The sequence below is a fragment of the Trachemys scripta genome, chromosome 4 (assembly GCF_013100865.1).
Source record: "Trachemys scripta elegans isolate TJP31775 chromosome 4, CAS_Tse_1.0, whole genome shotgun sequence".
NCBI classification, from domain to species: domain Eukaryota; kingdom Metazoa; phylum Chordata; order Testudines; family Emydidae; genus Trachemys; species Trachemys scripta.
Genome location: NC_048301.1, coordinates 141,033,239 through 141,050,299, shown reverse-complemented (window position 1 = coordinate 141,050,299; position 17,061 = coordinate 141,033,239). Strand labels below are relative to the sequence as shown.

Genomic DNA, 17,061 nt, shown 5'->3' with positions numbered 1-17,061 from the left:
CTCCAGGTCACCTCGAGGTATGTGGCTGTGGTATCCCTTTTCCAGCTTGATGTCAGTCAGTTTGCTCTTGAACTCCTTCAGCTCTGCCTCTCGGAGGTTTTTCAGGGTGTCCAGGAGGCGATCTCTCATTGTCTTCCCCGTGCCACCTCCTAGAACATGGGCCAACAAAGTCCAGTCCAGCCACTCCCCACTCAGGTACCATTCCCCGCTCTCCTTCACTCCCAGGCTCTCCCCCTTCATGTAACACCTCTCTCCTCTACAGCAAATGCTTGGTACCTCCTCGCAATCCCAGTGCTCTGTACTCAGTGCCTCACTGCCTCTGGTCCAGTCTGTGTGGTTCCCCTTTGCTCACCCCTCCCCATGCCTCTGCTGTCCCCTCCCACAGATACCTCCTTAACTCAGTTACCTTGACCCTCTTCCCCTCCTCGCTGGAATACCTCCCAACGCCAAAGCCTCTCTCCTTTCCTGTCAGAATTCCCCCCTTTGATGTCCACTCACTCCCTGAACCTGCTCTGAATTAGAATCCTGGGTCAGGGCAGGACTACTGCCTAGTGGTTACAGTACAGGGGGCGGGTAGGAGTCCTGGTTCTGCCATTGACTCGTTAGGTCTTTTTTCTTCTGTAATTTCTGTTCTACTAAAATAAGGCCTCTGTAAATCAGGGGAGATGAACTGACCTGTGTGGCATTCTGTTGATGGTGAACTGTGCGTAATGTCACCTGGAAGGGGGGAGGGAAGAAGAGTGAAAAACTTTTTTATCATAATTTTCTGTTTACTCTGCTCACCTCACACCACACAGGGCACTTGCAGATCTGATTGGCTAAGCCAGTCACATGGCAGTGTGATGATCTTTGGAGCTGAGCGAATGATACACCAGTTAGTAAGTTATTCAGAGTCCCCTGAAGGATCTGTTCCTGGCCACTGTCAGAGACTGCACCCAGATATCAGACTCAACAGGTGTGTCAATGCCCGTGTTCTTAGACAGCTGCTCTGTGTCCCCCCACAGAACACCAAATAGAAATTTACACACTGAACACACACATACACACTCATCTGGCATCTGGTGAGTGCGAGTTACCGTGTGCACCCAGTGACATGTCTCTGTACAACAGCACTTATGTCACCGCTGACTCTGCCCAAGGTGCCCGCTAGGCTCGTGTTTTTAAAATCTTTTTCCTTATTACTTTTTCAAGAAATCTGCGAACAAACCCACTGTAACAACGAATGTGTTGTAATTAAAACAGCAGTAAGTGATCTCAAGATGACAAGCACACACAGCTGTACCTTCAGGCTTTTAGCTTCTGGTTATTATTATTGATACGTCAAACGCCCAGTACAGGATGATAAGCTCAGCGCATTGTAAATGTCTGTAATACTGTTGCTCCGTTGGCTGGGCAGAAAGCTGTAATTTTGAGCCCTGCAGGGTAGTTTCAGTTTGGACGAGCGATCAGTGATAGAAGTCTGGTATACTTTTGGGGTCATCTGTTTATGCCCAGAAACAGACACTGCGTCCTGCTTCCCTGACCAGCAGGAGGAACGTACAATTCATGGGCTTTAGCAGACATCCCCAACCAGACACGCAGCCTGGTGCCCAATAAGCAGCTAGCTCGTCTGCCTCTGCTTCCTTCTAGGGTCAGCCAACCACTGCCTCTCTAATGGCCGACCCACTGCGACCCCCAACCACCCAGCACCAGGTCGGCTTCCGGCTCAGATTGCCAGCTCTTTGGGACAGGGACAATCCCTAGCACAGTGCAGTCCTGGTAGCAGTCTTTCTACCTCAATTTGAGCACGGGCCAGGGATCTGTTGTGGATTGCGTAATTAGGACTGCTACACCCAATTTCAGTGTATTTCCCCCATTTTAGTATTTGTATTGTGGTAGCACGTAGGAGTCAGATGGATGAATATCTTCAATACCAGGCAAATTGGTTGAAACTACAGTAAAGAACAGAATTATCAGACACACAGATGAACACGATTTGTTGGAGAAGAGTCAAGATGGTTTTAGTAAAGGGAAATCATGCCTCACCAATCTACTAGAATTCTTTGAGGGGGGTCAAACAAACATGTGGACAAGGGGGATCCAATGGATATAGTGTACTTAGATTTTCAGAGAGCCTTTGACAAGGTCCCTCACCAAACGGTCTTAAGCAGAGTAAGCTGTCATGGGATAAGAGGGAAGGTCCTCTCATGGATCAGTATCTGGTTAAAAGATAGGACACAAAGGGTAGGTATAAATGGTCAGTTTTCAGAATGGAGAGAGGTAAATAATGGTGTCCCCCAGGGGTCTGAACTGGGACCAGTCCTATTCAACGTATTCATAAACGATCTGGAAAAGAGGGTAAATAGTGAGGTTGCTAAGTTTGCAAATGATACAAAATTACTCAGGGAGTTCAAAGCTCGCTGTGAAGAATTACAAAGCGATCTCACAAAACTGTGAAAGGCAGATGAAAACAGCAAAATGGCAGATGAAATTCAGTGTTGATAAAAGCAAAGTAATGCACATTGGAAAACATAATTCCAATTATACAAACAAATGATGGGTTCTCAATTACTTATCACCCAGGAAAGAGATCAGGGATTCATTATAGATAGTTCCCTGAAAACATCTGCTCAATGTCCAGAGGCAGTCAAAAAAGCGAACAGAATGTTAGGAACCATTAGACGAGAGAGAGAAAATAAGACAGAAAATATCATAATGCCAGTATATAAATCCATGTTATGCCAACACCTGGAATACTGCATGCAGTTCTGGTCACCCCATCTCGAAAAAGTACAGAGAAGTGCAACAAAAATGATTAGGGGTATGGAACAGCTTCCATACAAGGAGAGATTAAAAAGACTGGAATTAATCATCTTAGAAAAGAGATGACTAAGGGGGGATATGATAGAGGTCTATAAAATTATAATTATTGTGGAGAAAGTGAATAAGAAATTTTTTTTACCCCTTCACATAACGCAAGAACCAGGAGTCACCCAATGAAATTAATAGGCAGCAGGTTTAAAACAAACAAAATGAAACTTCTTCACACAACGCACAGTCAACCTATGGAACTCGTTGCTCAGGGATGTCATGAAAGCCAAAACTATAACTGGGTTAAAAAAAAAATTTGATAAGTTTATGGAGGATCGGTCCATCAATGGCTATTAGCCAAGATGGTCAGGGATGCAACTGCATACTCTGGATGTCCCTAAGCCTCTGACTGCCAGATGCTGCGACTAGCCAACAGGGGACGGATCATCTGATAATTGCTGTTCTGTTTATTCCCTCTGGCACATCTGGCACCAGCCACTGTCAGAAGACAGAATATTGGGCTAAAAGGATCATTCTTATGTTCTTACAAACTGAATTTGAGTCAACAATGTGGTGCAGTTGCAAAACAGCATGCTGGGGCATATTAACCGGAATGCCGCCTGTAAGGTACAGGAGGTAATTGTCCCACTCGACTTGGCCTTGTGAGGCCTCAGCTGGAGTCCTGTGTCCAATTCTAGGTGCCATACTTTAGGAAATATGTGAACAAATGGAAAAGATTCCAGAGGAGAGCAACAAAAATGAGAAAAGGTTTAGAAAACCTGAGCTGTGAGGAAAGGTTAAAAAAAAAACTGGGCATGTCTAGTCTTGAGAAAAGGAGACTGAGTGGGGACCTGATAACAGTCTTTAAATATGGTAGAGCAGGGGTTGGTAACCTTTCAGAAGTGGTGTGCCGAGTCTTCATTTATTCACGCTAATTTAAGGTTTCATGTGCCAGTCAGACATTTTAACGTTTTTAGAAGGTCTCTTTCTATACGTTTTTAAATATATAACTAAACTATTGTATGTAAAGTAAATGAGGTTTTTTAAAAATGTTTAAGAAGCTTCATTTAAAACTAAATTAAAATGCAGAGACCCCAGACCGGTGGCCAGAACCTGGGCAGTGTGAGTGCCACTGAAAATCAGCTCGCGTGCCGCCTTCGGCACATGGGCCATAGGTTGCCTACCCCTGTGTTAGAGGCTGTTATAAAGAGGACAGTGATCCATTGTTCTCCATGTCCACTGAAGGTAGGACAAGAAGTAATGGGCTTTATCTGCAGTAAGATAGATTTAGGTTAGATATTAGGAAAAAATTTTTAACTCTAAGGGTAGTTAAGCTCTAGAATAGGGTTCCCAGGGAGGTTGTGGAATCCCCATCATTGGAGGTTTTTAATAACAGGTTGGACGAACCTGTCAGGGATGGTCTAGGATTCCTGGGCCCTGTTTCAGTGCAGGGGGGCTGGATGTTATGACTTCTCAAGGACCCTTCCTGCCCTGCTCTTCTATGATCATCCCCAGAAGCGGAGGTCATCTTGTCAGTAGCAACCACTGGATGATTTTAAAACTTTTCAAGAGCTTTTCAACAGGATGCCTGAGATTCTCAAGATCTCATGCATCTGAAGAAGTGGGTTTTTTACCCACGAAAGCTTACGCCCAAATAAATCCGTTGGTCTTTAAGGTGCCACCAGACTCCTCATTGTTTTCTTAAAACAAAAGTACTGTTTGTTTATTTAGTAGGAACGAAAGCTTCAGTGGAAAGGATTTTAAAACTACATATCGCCTACAGGCATGTCTATTTTACCTCAAAAGCATGTGTCTCTCAACACCACAAGTTGGTCCAATAGTAGATATTACCTCACCCACATTGTCTCTGTATTTTACCTATAGTCCTACTAACCCATAATGGTTACCTAGACAGGCCTAACTTCTCCAGACAACCCCAGCAGACCCTGGGGTCTCTGTTTACCTCTCACTCTCCTCCCGAGAGAATGTCGCTCTTTGAACTTTCCAGGGTCTGTGTTCTCCTCTCTTTGCAGGGCAAAGGCTATTCTGTGTAATCTGGTCTGATAGGCTCAGCTGTTGACAGAGCCAGTATTATCAACGCTAACAGTTGTGCCTTTAAAGCCCTTAAGTGTTTGCTGAGAAGTAGCTATCAGGAGCCATCCACCTCTGAGTGCCTTTTCTGGATCAACTAAGTCAATATATAAAAACAACAAGGAGTCCGGTGGCACCTTAAAGACTAATGGATTTATTTGGGCATAAGCTTTCATGGGTAAAAAACCCCACTTCTTCAGATGCATGTGAGTTTTTTACCCACAAAAGCTTATGCCCAAATAAATCTGTTAGTCTTTAAGGTGCCACCCGACTCCTCGTTGTTTTTGTGGCTACAGACTAACACAGCTACCCCCTGATAGTCAATATATGGTTTCAGCAAACACCACAATCACCAAGCCACCATACTGTATCAATACAATGTTACAAGGCAGCTCCAAGTCCATGACAATAGGACAAGGCTGTGGGGCACCCCCACTGCCTTGGTCGGCACCTGAGTTTTGCACTGACCATCAGCAAGTGCCGAGAGGGGTTTTCTTGTACAAACCTCTCGCCCCTGCCAAGATCTTCTGCTGAGCTGAACCTACCTGGTCTCACAAGGGCCTTCCAGATCAGTTGCCTATCACTTTGCTTCACCAAGTGGAGCTCCAGTTTGTCCACCAAGTCCTGGGTGTAAATCTCCATGTATGGATGTTCATCCTGGGGATCTACATAACAGAACTCCAGCTCCTGCAGTGAAGACAAGGCGCTCCGTTAGGGGTGACCCTGCCAGAGCCAGCAGAGCTGGGAATCAACAGGGCAGAGGATATCCCAGTTACCAGTAGAACCTAGCTCCAGGCTTCAGTCACCTCTTGCCTTGATTATTGCAAACTCCTCACCTCTCTCCTTCAGTGCATCCAAATGTTGCTTCAAAATTCCTTGAGCACATCATCCTGCAGCTCTATACAAGGGCACTGGGGCCAACACGGACTGTGAGGGGAAAGCGCCCCCTACTATACCTCGCTCTCTGCAGCACAGCGCCCCCTAGTGCCATGACTAAGTTGCAATGATGACTTCAGGAGAGGGCCCTGATATTTTTATGCCTTCATTGAAGCACAGAAGATAATTTCACTCACCTCAGGTGTTATCTCTACATCTGATGTGCTAGATACAGCATAATGGGAGCCATAGGTCAATGGTTTAGTTGTAGGAGGTTTGCGCACACGTATTGATTTGTACTTTCTTTCATTGTCATCAATTACCTGTAAAGAACAAGCACAGTCATTTCTGAGATACAGGCAGACAGGGCCACAGAAGACACATTGTGTAGGAACTACCACAGGGGCAGGAGAGCCAGTGCAGGGTCCTAATTCCCATTTTCCTCCTACACAGCAGTCCTTGGAAAGAGGAGCCTATTGTTATGACAACAAGGGGAAACAGTGTCATGAGAACGGCAACTGAGGAGCAATCTTGGTACAATGTTAATTGTTTATAATTAAGGCTTCAATTTTGGCACAGGTATTTTTATTAAAATCACAGACAGGACATGGGCAAGAAACAATAAATCACGGAAATGGAGCTGACACCCAACACCAAAGCCAAGCCCTGCCCCCCCGGGGTTGAAGCCAAAGCAGACATCTCTTAAAATTATGGACTCTGTGACCGATTCGTAGCCTTATTTCTAATGAGGCTTGGCAAAATTCAATTTTTAATTTGGACAGAAAATATTAATATTTATTTTTAAGCATTTTCCCTCTATTTTTATCTATTTAAATTTTCACAGTTGTGGGACATTACGGGGACATCAGGCAACGATGGGGCTGGTCAGATAATTATTTAATGCCAGTAGCGGTTGAGATTCAAAAAATTAAAGTTTAGTAAGTGGTAAAACAACGTGTCCACAAATACAAAGTCAATAGCCTCAAATCAAACGCTGAAAACTTCTTAATCAGCATTTCTCTTGCTTGGCCTATCTGTAATTTTTGAAATTTTTTCATCAGTTTGTGTTTATATCGTGAAATCAACATTTACTGACGTATATACTGATAAAAATTGAATCCTCCCAAGCCTAGTGATGTTTGCTCTCCCCCATACGAAAAGATGGATCTGTTCCCACCTGCCCAACTGCTTCTTTGTTCAGTTAATGCCTGCATCCATAGAAAATTTAAATGAGGGCAAAATTTTGACAAGCACCTAGGTGACCTAGGAGCCTAAGGCACATTTTCGAGAGTGAGTTGGGCAGTTAGGGCCAAATTTACACAGGTGTTTAGCTGCCTAGAGAAAAGTGCCAGGTGGGACTTTCAAAAGGGTCAAAGCAGGTTAGGCCCTGCCATGTAGTTAATCTTCAGTCTAGCAGACAAAGGTCTGACATGATCCACTAGCTAGAAGTTGAAACTAAACAAATTCAGACTGGAAATAAGGCATACATTTTTACCACTGGAACAATTTACCAAGGGTTGTGATGGATTCTCCATCACTGGGCATTTTTAGTTCAAGATTGGGTGTTTGTTTTTTAAAGATTTGTTCTGGATCAACCAGGAATTATTCTGGGGAAGTTCTGTGGCCTCTGTTGTACTGGTGGTCAGATTAGATTATCACAGTGGTACCTTCTGGCCCTGAAATCTATGAAAGTCAATGGGAGTAAGGCACTTTGATAAATCCCACTATGTGCCTAAGTGAGTTAGGCACCTATCTGCATCTTGAGGTGACTTTTGTATATCTGGCCCTAAGCCTGGCTTTTCTGCAAGTGGGACGTAGGCTCCTGTCACAGGGGGGAAAAGTTCCATTAAGGAGAGTCTAAGGTCACCCATGACTGAACACGAATGCCCTGGCTAGGCCTGATTAGGGGTGGTGAGCACCTGGGGTCAAGTGATAGAGAGGGAGGCTTGGGTGCCAGGAAGGAGGGAGGCCGACCAGAAGTAGTGAAGCCTGAGTGGTGGAGACTCAAGCCAGAGGAAAGCCCTGGGGAGCCCCCGCTTTTGCCACTGTTCTGCATAAGGAGAAGTGACCTGGAGGAGAACCCAGGAGGGATGGGTACTTTCTATGGGCCCAGGGTGGGAGGACATTGTTTGTGTTGGCCCTTTGTATGGGCGCTTTGGACTCTAGCAGGGGACTCCTGGGGTAAGAGTGAGAGCCCTCCAGTCTGAAGGAAGGTGTAGATTCATAAAGAGCCTGGAGTCACAGAAGGTGGTAGAGCTGGAACCAATGGCATTGAACTTTATTTTGTGATTTGAGACATCCATATTAATAAGTTGCCCCGTGCTGTGGGTGTTACTAGCCTCAGAGAGTGCTGGAGAAGTATTCTGAGAAGGGGAAACTGAGGGTGGAATACCTGCAGGGCCAACCTATGCCATGGGGGGTGCTCTGAGATGGGGACCCTACGACAATTCCTAAGCCACTTGGGTGCTTCTGAAAACTTTACCCCAAGTCCTTACTCCTTTGGGGTTTAGATAATCTTAATTTTTCCCCCTTTCCAGCTAAAATTCTGGTTAGAGAATGAACCCACAAATCTCCAACAGATATAATGATATCATCTGATTTTTCCCTAATTATTTTACAGCTCGATCTTACATTAGAGATGTAAACCAGGTCTCAAATTCCAGGAAAGAGTTGTCTCAGTCTGTTCTACAGTTATGAACAGCACAATACCAGCTGTAGGCTGCTGTCCTTCAATCTGTTATCTTCAACTTTTATTCCTTTGATTGTGCTGTCTGGTCTTAATCTGAGGTGCCCTTAATATGCCCTCCTGACGTAAGAAGGCAGAAAAATTCTAAAGCATATGTGAATGTGTCAGATTGAAACATTACATCTCTAAACTAGTGAACAAACTTATTTCAAAATGGAATTGATGTTTAAGAATCAAAATGTACAAAACAAGCCATTTTTGAAATTCTAACTTTAAACATTTTAGTGTTATTGGAATAGAAGGTTTGCAGGCATAATTCATTCACTCCATTTTTTTTCAATTCAAGGTGACCTGCAACTGGAGGGGGAAAAAATAGGTCTATTGCCTTCCCCCCCCTCCGTTATGATTGCTAACAAAGGCCTGAAATGGTTTATTTAAAAATTTATTTGTTTGGGTTTTTTATTCTATGATGACTGGACAGCAAGTGTAGGTGATGACATCAGAGTGAAAGTTGAACTGTTGACAAAAAATTTACCCAAATGATTTAAAAAAAAAAAAAAAAAAAGATTTACTTTGAATGACTAATTTTTTGAGTAATCCTGTGTTAAAGATTCAACACACTCCTCTTTTCACTTAAGATAGTAGCAGCTAACAACATGCACAACTTAGACCTCTCAGTGATCCTCCAGCAAAACCAGTGAAGACCAGACTTGACATTTCTGAAATTTGTAAGTTATAAAACAAACAGGGAAAAATTTGATAGTAAATAGTCTTACAGGAATTCTTTATATGTCATTAAACACCTCCCACTGCCCCCCTAATTTTTTTAAAAAATCTCTCACGGGTCACCTTTAACAGTCCACACATATCACTTCCTAGATAGAATATCATATTTCAGAGAGTAAAAAGCATATAGAATCACATGGAATTTAGAAACAACCTTGGCTACACTTCTCTTTGTGCAGCTATCTCACAACCGTGCATGTTACAGGATGTTCTGAGTTATTCCAGGCTATGTGCTGTGTGGTAAATGGTGAATCTGGCTCACTCTTGTTGAGTCTCAGTTACCTTTCTCAATGGAAGGATGTCAGGTATCAAGTAGAGGTGGAGAGTTATATTTTCAGCCCTGAGTGCCCGGTAAAGCAGTGTGATACCGTGGATTGGACTAGATAGCATAGATATTCCTTTTTTCAAAACAGTTCCCCAAAAGGAGAAACGGGGGTTCTCCAGCACAGCGTGGAAAGGCATCACTCGCGTTGGCTCCTCCAGTGTCAGCCTCCCATCAACAAAATGGGCCATTCGCATCTGGGAGACGCCAGCCTCTCCCCCTGGGAATGGATGTCAAAGAGAATGAGGTTCTGTTTTACCTGTTACATGACAGCACTGCCCAAGGTTTAGAGCAAGGGGCGGGGACCCAGGAATCCTAGGCTCTCTTCTCAGTTACGCGGGGGGGAAGGGAGCAGGAGACTAGGAGTCAGGACTCTTGTTTGTTCTATAACTACTCATTGGTGCATAGTTACAGCAATCAAACATATTGTAAAGGGCCTCTGCTGCCTTTCCTGGAGGGGACTGAGCTGCTGATGGTCGGGTGAGCTGGCTTACAGGAGAAGTGATCTGCGCCGAGTATAGGGCCGACACAGATTTACTTCCCCACTCTCGCCCACCATGGAGCAAGGGTGGAGAGGAGGGACTGAACAGTGACTGAATCCCAGTCTGGTTCCTGATCCTGCCCCTTTTTTCAGGGCTGGTAACTCTGTGATCTGGCCCTCGATAAGTCCATGACCTGCATTTTTTTTTTTTTAAACAGATGTAGTGAATAGGAATTGGGAAGCTTCTCTTTAAACCAGCCGAGAGCCACCCAGTTTGCCTCCTCTCTTCTGTTGCAGACGCCACCAGAACCTGACACAGTAACAGTGCGTACACATAGCTGGTCCTTGTATGGTGTTTTATAACTATTTATATAAACATACAGGGCCTAGCTGCATATGCTCACTGGACACTGTTGCTGCGTTAGGTTCTGGTGACTCCTGCAGTAGAAGAGTGGAGGCCAGGTGGATGGCTCTCCAACTATTTAAAGGGATAAAACCCAATCCGTATCCAAATAAATCCAGCTGGGCCCGTGTGGTTTCCTTATTCTTAATGTTGTGTAAAGAGCAAAGACAACAGGAAATAAATGTCGTTAGGGGTTTCTGACGCCCACTTTTAAGGAAAGATCAATGACTTTCTAATGAGAGCGGTAGAGCGGAAGACACAGCCTTTCACACCCTCGCATCCACCTCCCTTAATTAACTATCCCCGTCCATCCTCAGCAGTCCAGCCCTACGCACATCAGTTACTTGGTTGCCTCCACTAAATTTAAGTATTTCCATTGTGCTCTCGAATTTTCAAGTTCTTAAAAGCAGAGGAGAGAGAGACAACTGCTCCCACCAGCCACCCGGCTGGCTACAGTTCTCCAGAGGAAAATACAGTTGGGCTCCACATCTGCAAATGTAGCCCCAGGCTTTTACACTGCAGATTGGGGGTGGGGGTGTTGGGTGAAGTCCACAGACATGGGGAGCAGGAATTAATTTGTGGGGCTTATCTGCATCTCTGCACACGTGCAGACAGCAGGGCACGGGATACAGTTTAGTGTCTAGAAATGCCCAGAAGAGGGGTGTGGTGGTTACCAAGCAGCCTCGGTACCTCTTCTTGGGGGTAGTACAGAAAGCCACCCTTTACGGGGAGGCAGTTATGGATGTCTCACACGGCCTCACTCTGAGAGCTGAGCGCATCAGAACCATGGGGAACATTATCACCTCAGTGGGGTCCAGCTCGTGTCCCTAGAGCAGTGGGGAGCAATCTGTGGCCCGTGAGCTGCATGTGGCCCATCGGGGACTCTGATTGTGGGCCGCGAGACATTTTGCTGACATTGACTGTCCGCAGGCACGGCCCCCCCACAGCTCCCAGTGGCCGCGGCTCGCCATTCCTGGCCAATGGGAGCTGTGGGAAGCGGTGCCTGCAGGTGAAGGGGCCGCAGGGACTGCCCTAGAGGCTCGGAATTGTGGCTGTCGAGGGCGACGGTGCCGAGGAAAAAGCGCGTGTCTGATTATGAACTGAAAATGTGAACCCTGAGTCGGACCCTGTGCATGGCAGCAGTGGGAGGCGAGAGTAGCTCTGGCTGCTCCATTGCCTACTTCCCTGCTGGGCTGTGGCAACCTCAGGCAGCGCCAGACAAGAGCCAGGCTGGCACCCTCTGAGCCTAGGGGAATGGCCCTGTCATAAACATACAGCTAAGGGTAGCATAAAATCCCTCCTTTACCTGTAAGGGGTTAAGAAGCTCAAATAACCTGGTTGGCACCTAACCAAAAGGATCAATGAGAGGAGAAGATACTTTCAAATCTGTGGGGGAAGGTTTTTGTTTTGTTTTGTGTTCTCTCTGGGTCAGCGAGGAACCAGGACAGGGAAAATACATCTCCTAAAGCCATATCTGAACTAAGCATCTAAGATTACAAATTGTAAGTAATAGGAAGGAAATGCTTTAGATTATCTTTTGTTTTAGCTTGTGAATTTTCCCTAGGCTAAGCGGGAGGTTTATTCCTGTTTTGTTTTTGTTTTTTGTAACTTTAAAGTTTGCCTAGAGGGGAATCCTCTGTGTTCTGAATCTGATTACCCTGTAAAATTACCTTCCATCCTGATTTTACACAGATGCTTCTTTTACTTTTTCTTTATAATAAAGTTCTGCTTTTAAGAACCTGATTGGTTTTTAGTGTCCTAAAAAATACAAGGGGCTGGTCTGTGCCCACTTTGTTAATCTATTTGGTTGGTAGATTATTCTCAGGCCTCCCCAGGGAAGGGGGTGAAGGAGCTTGGGGGGATATTTGGGGGGAACAGGAACTCCAAGTGGTTCTTTTCCTTGAATCTTTGTCTAACTCACTGGGTGGTGGCAGCGATACCGTCCAAGGACAAGGAAGAAATTGTGCCTTTGGGGGAGTTTTTAACCTAAGCTGGTAGGAATAAGCTTAGGGGGTCTTTCATGCGGGTCTCCACGTCTGTACCCTAGAGTTCAGAGTGGGGAGGGAACCCTGACAGGCCCTTTGACCATCTTCAGATAACAGATGCAGCCCTCAGGCTGAGTACGTTGGACACTGTGGTGCAGTGTCCACCCCACACAAGGCTCACACAGGTCAAACAGGGCAATTAACCTTACAGGCTGCACTAGGAGGAGAGCCAGGGACTCTGATGAGGCCTCATGGCTGAAGAAGCCCAGCTGGGGAGGAGCTGGGATAGGGCTATGAAGACAGGATGTTGGCAGGAGGAGGGCTGCAGGGAGGAACTCTGCAGTCAGTCTGTAGACAGAAGGGAAGCTGGCCAGGTACGAGGAGTTCTAGGGGGAGAGAAGGCCTGGGACTACAGACTCTGGCAAGAAGCCGAGAGGGGCGACATGGGGAGCAGAGGAAGTTCCAGGGGTAAGCCCAGAGGAGGGCCAGCACAGAGAGAAGAAAGGTAAGAAAGAGCCTAGGGAAACAGCAACAGGGTCAGAGCTTGGGCATTTGCAGGGTTATTTGCCCTATTTTTTTAAAAGAAATATTAATTTTGCTATCCAGCTGAGGTTTGTTACAAGATCACTGAGATCTATGGGTTTATAGAGCTTTTATAGTCATTATTTATCTGCCATACCTGTGAGGCACATGAAGTGGGGGAGGTGCAGAGCTGCCACAGCCCCGGCCGGTTCCGCCCAGATGTTGAACAAAGGGCCAGCGATCATCCACTGCTGCATGTCCAGTTCTGTCTGACAACAACGCCAGGATTCATAGTTGTATTTGAGAGTCACGGCTGCCCTGACTTCGAACCCCAGTTCAGTTTCAGAGCATCTGAAGGAGCCTGCCTGGGGGAAGTGAACCCTGCACATCAAAGGGAGAGGGAAGAAGAGAGTTAAACAACACTAAATGCAAAGTGCCCATCAGTTTTATCATTCCCATGGTGTGATGGGCTGGGAAACAGGCACAGAGACTACAGGCCCAGCAGAGTGAGTGGCTGTGCGGGGATAGGATAAAAGGGATTATTTGCTCTATTTTTTTAAAAGAAATATCTATTTTGCTATCCAACTGAGGTGCCCACAGTATGAGTACAGGGCTCATGCACTGTAATGCTCCACACACACTGAATTTGTATTTGAGAGAAAGATGACTTACCCAGCAATGTGATTTTTTGGAATAGAACACAGGAGTCCCAACTCCCAGCCCCCCCACTATAACCACTAGACCCTAAACCCCAGAGCCAGGGACAGAGCGTAGGACACCCCCCTCCAATCTTACCCACTAGACCCTCCTACACTGATTGTCTAAAAGTTAACTTAGAAAAGACACTGATTTTAGCTCCTAACAAGAAGTCCAATGGCAGAATCAGATATAGACAATGTACAGCTAAACATAGTAATGCTTCCATACCCATTTTGACAGTCTTTAGACAAACCTGTGTTATGGGTTTGAAACACCTCCTAAAGTTTCTATAAATCTAATCAGACCCTCTCCCCATAGAGCATGTGATTTTCATAGGCTTGTAACTTGGGCCAAATTTAGGTAGATTTTCAAAGGAACAGCAAAAACCCCTTACCAAATTTCAAGTCCCTGCTCTAAAGCATGGAGGTGCTAGAGCTTCTCAAGGAAACAGTTGTAAGAATTTTTCAACATGGGCTAAACAACATTTCCCCCTACTTTTATTTTCAGAAACAACTGAACCATTTAGCTGAAATTTCCCCCCAAAATGTATCCTTCAGTTTAAATTTTGGCAAAATTCTAAGCAACTGAAAACAGGGTCTCATAATGGAAAGTGTCAGGCAACCTTAATTCTAGGTGTCACTAACAGCTCCACTTAAATAATGCCCCCAAGCTCTGACCTGTACGTTTTCTGGTTCTCCTCTGGGCCTGGCAAAATCTCTGGTTGTACTTCTGCAAAACCCTAAAACAAAGACATTTGTATTAACTTGACTCCAATAAGGATTTTCAGCTGGATAGTTCTTGTGACAGGAAGAACTTGTTAGCTAGACATGGAGTCCTGTACAAAATCTTCAGCATGCAACCTGCCCATGCTACCAAAACTCTCTTCTAAGCTTGGATCATCTTGATTGCTGTAAGCTCATTCCGTCCAGTCCATTCAAAGTGCTGCTACAAAGTGCTGCACCTTCCTGTCTATCAGGGCCAGCATTTGCTATGGGGCACTGGGGGCAGTTGGCCCCCTGACTTTTCATAGGACTATAGGCTTCATTCTGGTTTCCTCCCCCTGTTCTCAATGACAGGCTATGGATTGTACTTGAGCAAAGACCCTCTTTTAAAATAGCCACCACCTTCCATTGTTCCCAGTGGGAATGAAGGCAAGCTGTCCTTAGTGAAGATGGTGGCAGCGATCTTAAGTAAGAAGATGTGTGTCTTTAAAATCAATTCGATTTAATATAGAACTATAAACTCTGCTTAACTAATCACAGTTGTATTGGTATTGTATGGCATCACTCCAGGGCACAGTTAAAATTATTTGGGTGCCTTAACTGTGCATTTCCAAATCTTAATATATTTGGCTTTCTTGTAGATATAACCTTAACTCTGAATGCTCTGGGTTTGCAGTGCTTGGTATTGGAATAGTTACATGTCTGTTTGGGTTTTTTTACCCCTAAATTACTGACACATACTTAACATTAATTCCATCTTAATGCCGTTTTTGTCTGGGAATTTTCTGTGGGGTTTCACTAATTGGCGATTTAATAACAATTTAATGTCAGTTCTGTTGAGGATAGACTCCTTCTTGCTCTCTCTTCACTGTATTGACTTTACGGGTTAACAGGAGCAAAAACTCATTGTTGTTACACCAGTCAGCAGTTCTGGCTTTGAGACACATGGGGACCTGCCCTGTCAAGGAAGAAAGGGCCATTTTTACATAGTCTTGAGGAGAAGCGCAGCTAAGTCATTTGTAACCTCTAAGATTATTCTTCTATTTCCTCATCCCTTGTCCCCAGCATATAAACACAGGCAATGTGGTTTCCTCTGAGTTAAACAGTGTCCCATTTGGGGGCATCCACACAGCACAGACACACTGACAGTGTGAGATAGTGCCCAGACACCACAGTGATGGGGACAGAACACACAGAGAACAAACACAATCCCCTACCTTCTCTCTGTGACACAAGTCACATCTGTCCTTTCCCCAGGAGTCTGAAGTGGCATCTTCACTCCTGTGTCTCACTCCTGCAGAAGGGAAAGTATTGGGTCAGGGCAATACATCCTGAAGGCAAGACTGTCCCCAGCTCTGGAGAGATGTGCGGGGGCAGGCCAGGCACAACAATCCTTACACTCTTGGATGCCTAAAAACTGAGGTTAGCACCACAGCAGTGTTACCCTTCACTCCATAGTTACCCCTCCTCTGGTCCTTTCCATTCCACAACTAATCCCTCTCCCTTCTGTTTCCCCGTCTCCAGTGCCAGTTTCTGCTCAGCGAGCTTGTCCCACACGGTCTGATCCTGGGGAACATCCACAGAGCATGGGGGATGAGCCGACACCACCACCACCAAAAATAATAATGGTCCTGGATCACTGGAATTGATTTCTGCAATGCATTTCCCAATCTCCATGCCTGGAAGTCCTATGAAGCCATAAAAAGTATTTAAGAGGTGAGTTAAAGCCCATTTCACCAGCCCAGTCTGTTTAGTAGCACATTATATCTATATACACACACACATAAACAGACAGATGGGCAAGGGTGACTAGTGTTAAAATAATGGCCAAATCTGTGATGGCATGAGACACTTGAGACTTTTTTATTTCAGTTCAGATGGAAGCTAATCCCATATTGATCACACATATAATATTAGTCATGGAGGAATTCTGTGGCACTATGCATGCACAGAATTCATGACTGCTGCAGAATTTTTATCCACAGAAAATACATTCTGCTCAAGAAGTTCTGCCTTTCGCCCACCAGAGGTCGCTGTGGTGCCAGAACAGCTGGCTGACCAGACCTAACACCTAGCAGCTGGCTGCATTCCTTACAGCAGCTTGCCGGTGCAGCCAGGTTGGGAAGCAGAGTGGGGCACGTGGGGCTGCTGGGGGGAGGGGCTGTCACATACTGGGGTTCAGAAGGGTTAGTGGGGGGAACAGACTAGGGCATGGACTCAGTAGCTAGTAGGGTGACAGCACTGAGACAGGGGCTGAATGGCAGGGGGTCTCCAGTAGGGTTACCATACGTCCGCATTTTCCCGGACATGTCCGGCTTTTGGGGGCTCAAATCCCCGTCCGGGGGGAAATCCCCAAAAGCCGGGCATGTCCGGGAAAATCGGGAGGGCTCGGTGGTGCTCGGCCGGGGCCGGCGGTGCGGGGCCGGGGCCATGGTGCGGGGCCGGGAACCAGGGGCGCAGTGCTGGGCCAGGGTCACAGTGCCGGGCCGGGCGCGGGGCCGGACGGGGAGCCGGGGGCGCGGTGCCGGGCCGGGGTCCGGGCCGGGAGCCGAGCCCACGGGGAGCCAGTCAGCCGGGGAGCCGAGCCCGCGGGGAGCCGGTCAGCCGGGGAGCTGGGCCCGCGGGGCGCCGGTCAGCCGGGGAGCCGGGCCCGTGGGGCGGGGAGCCGGGCCCGCGGGGAGCCGGGGAGCTGAGCCCG

The 17,061-nt window shown here is 46.2% G+C and overlaps 1 protein-coding gene across 1 annotated transcript; it reads right to left on the bottom strand.

Moving 5' to 3' along the window:
- Positions 1 to 496: 496 nt before the first annotated feature.
- On the bottom strand, positions 497 to 15,850 carry LOC117876608 (caspase recruitment domain-containing protein 8-like; the record flags this gene model as incomplete). The annotated part of the gene is made up of 8 exons (XM_034768860.1): positions 497 to 717; positions 5,427 to 5,568; positions 5,955 to 6,080; positions 9,512 to 9,771; positions 13,100 to 13,323; positions 14,319 to 14,380; positions 15,581 to 15,657; positions 15,826 to 15,850. Coding segments are annotated over 8 exons (1,092 nt in total), but the record flags the coding sequence as incomplete, so codon positions are not given.
- Between the last annotated feature and the right edge of the window lie 1,211 nt (positions 15,851 to 17,061).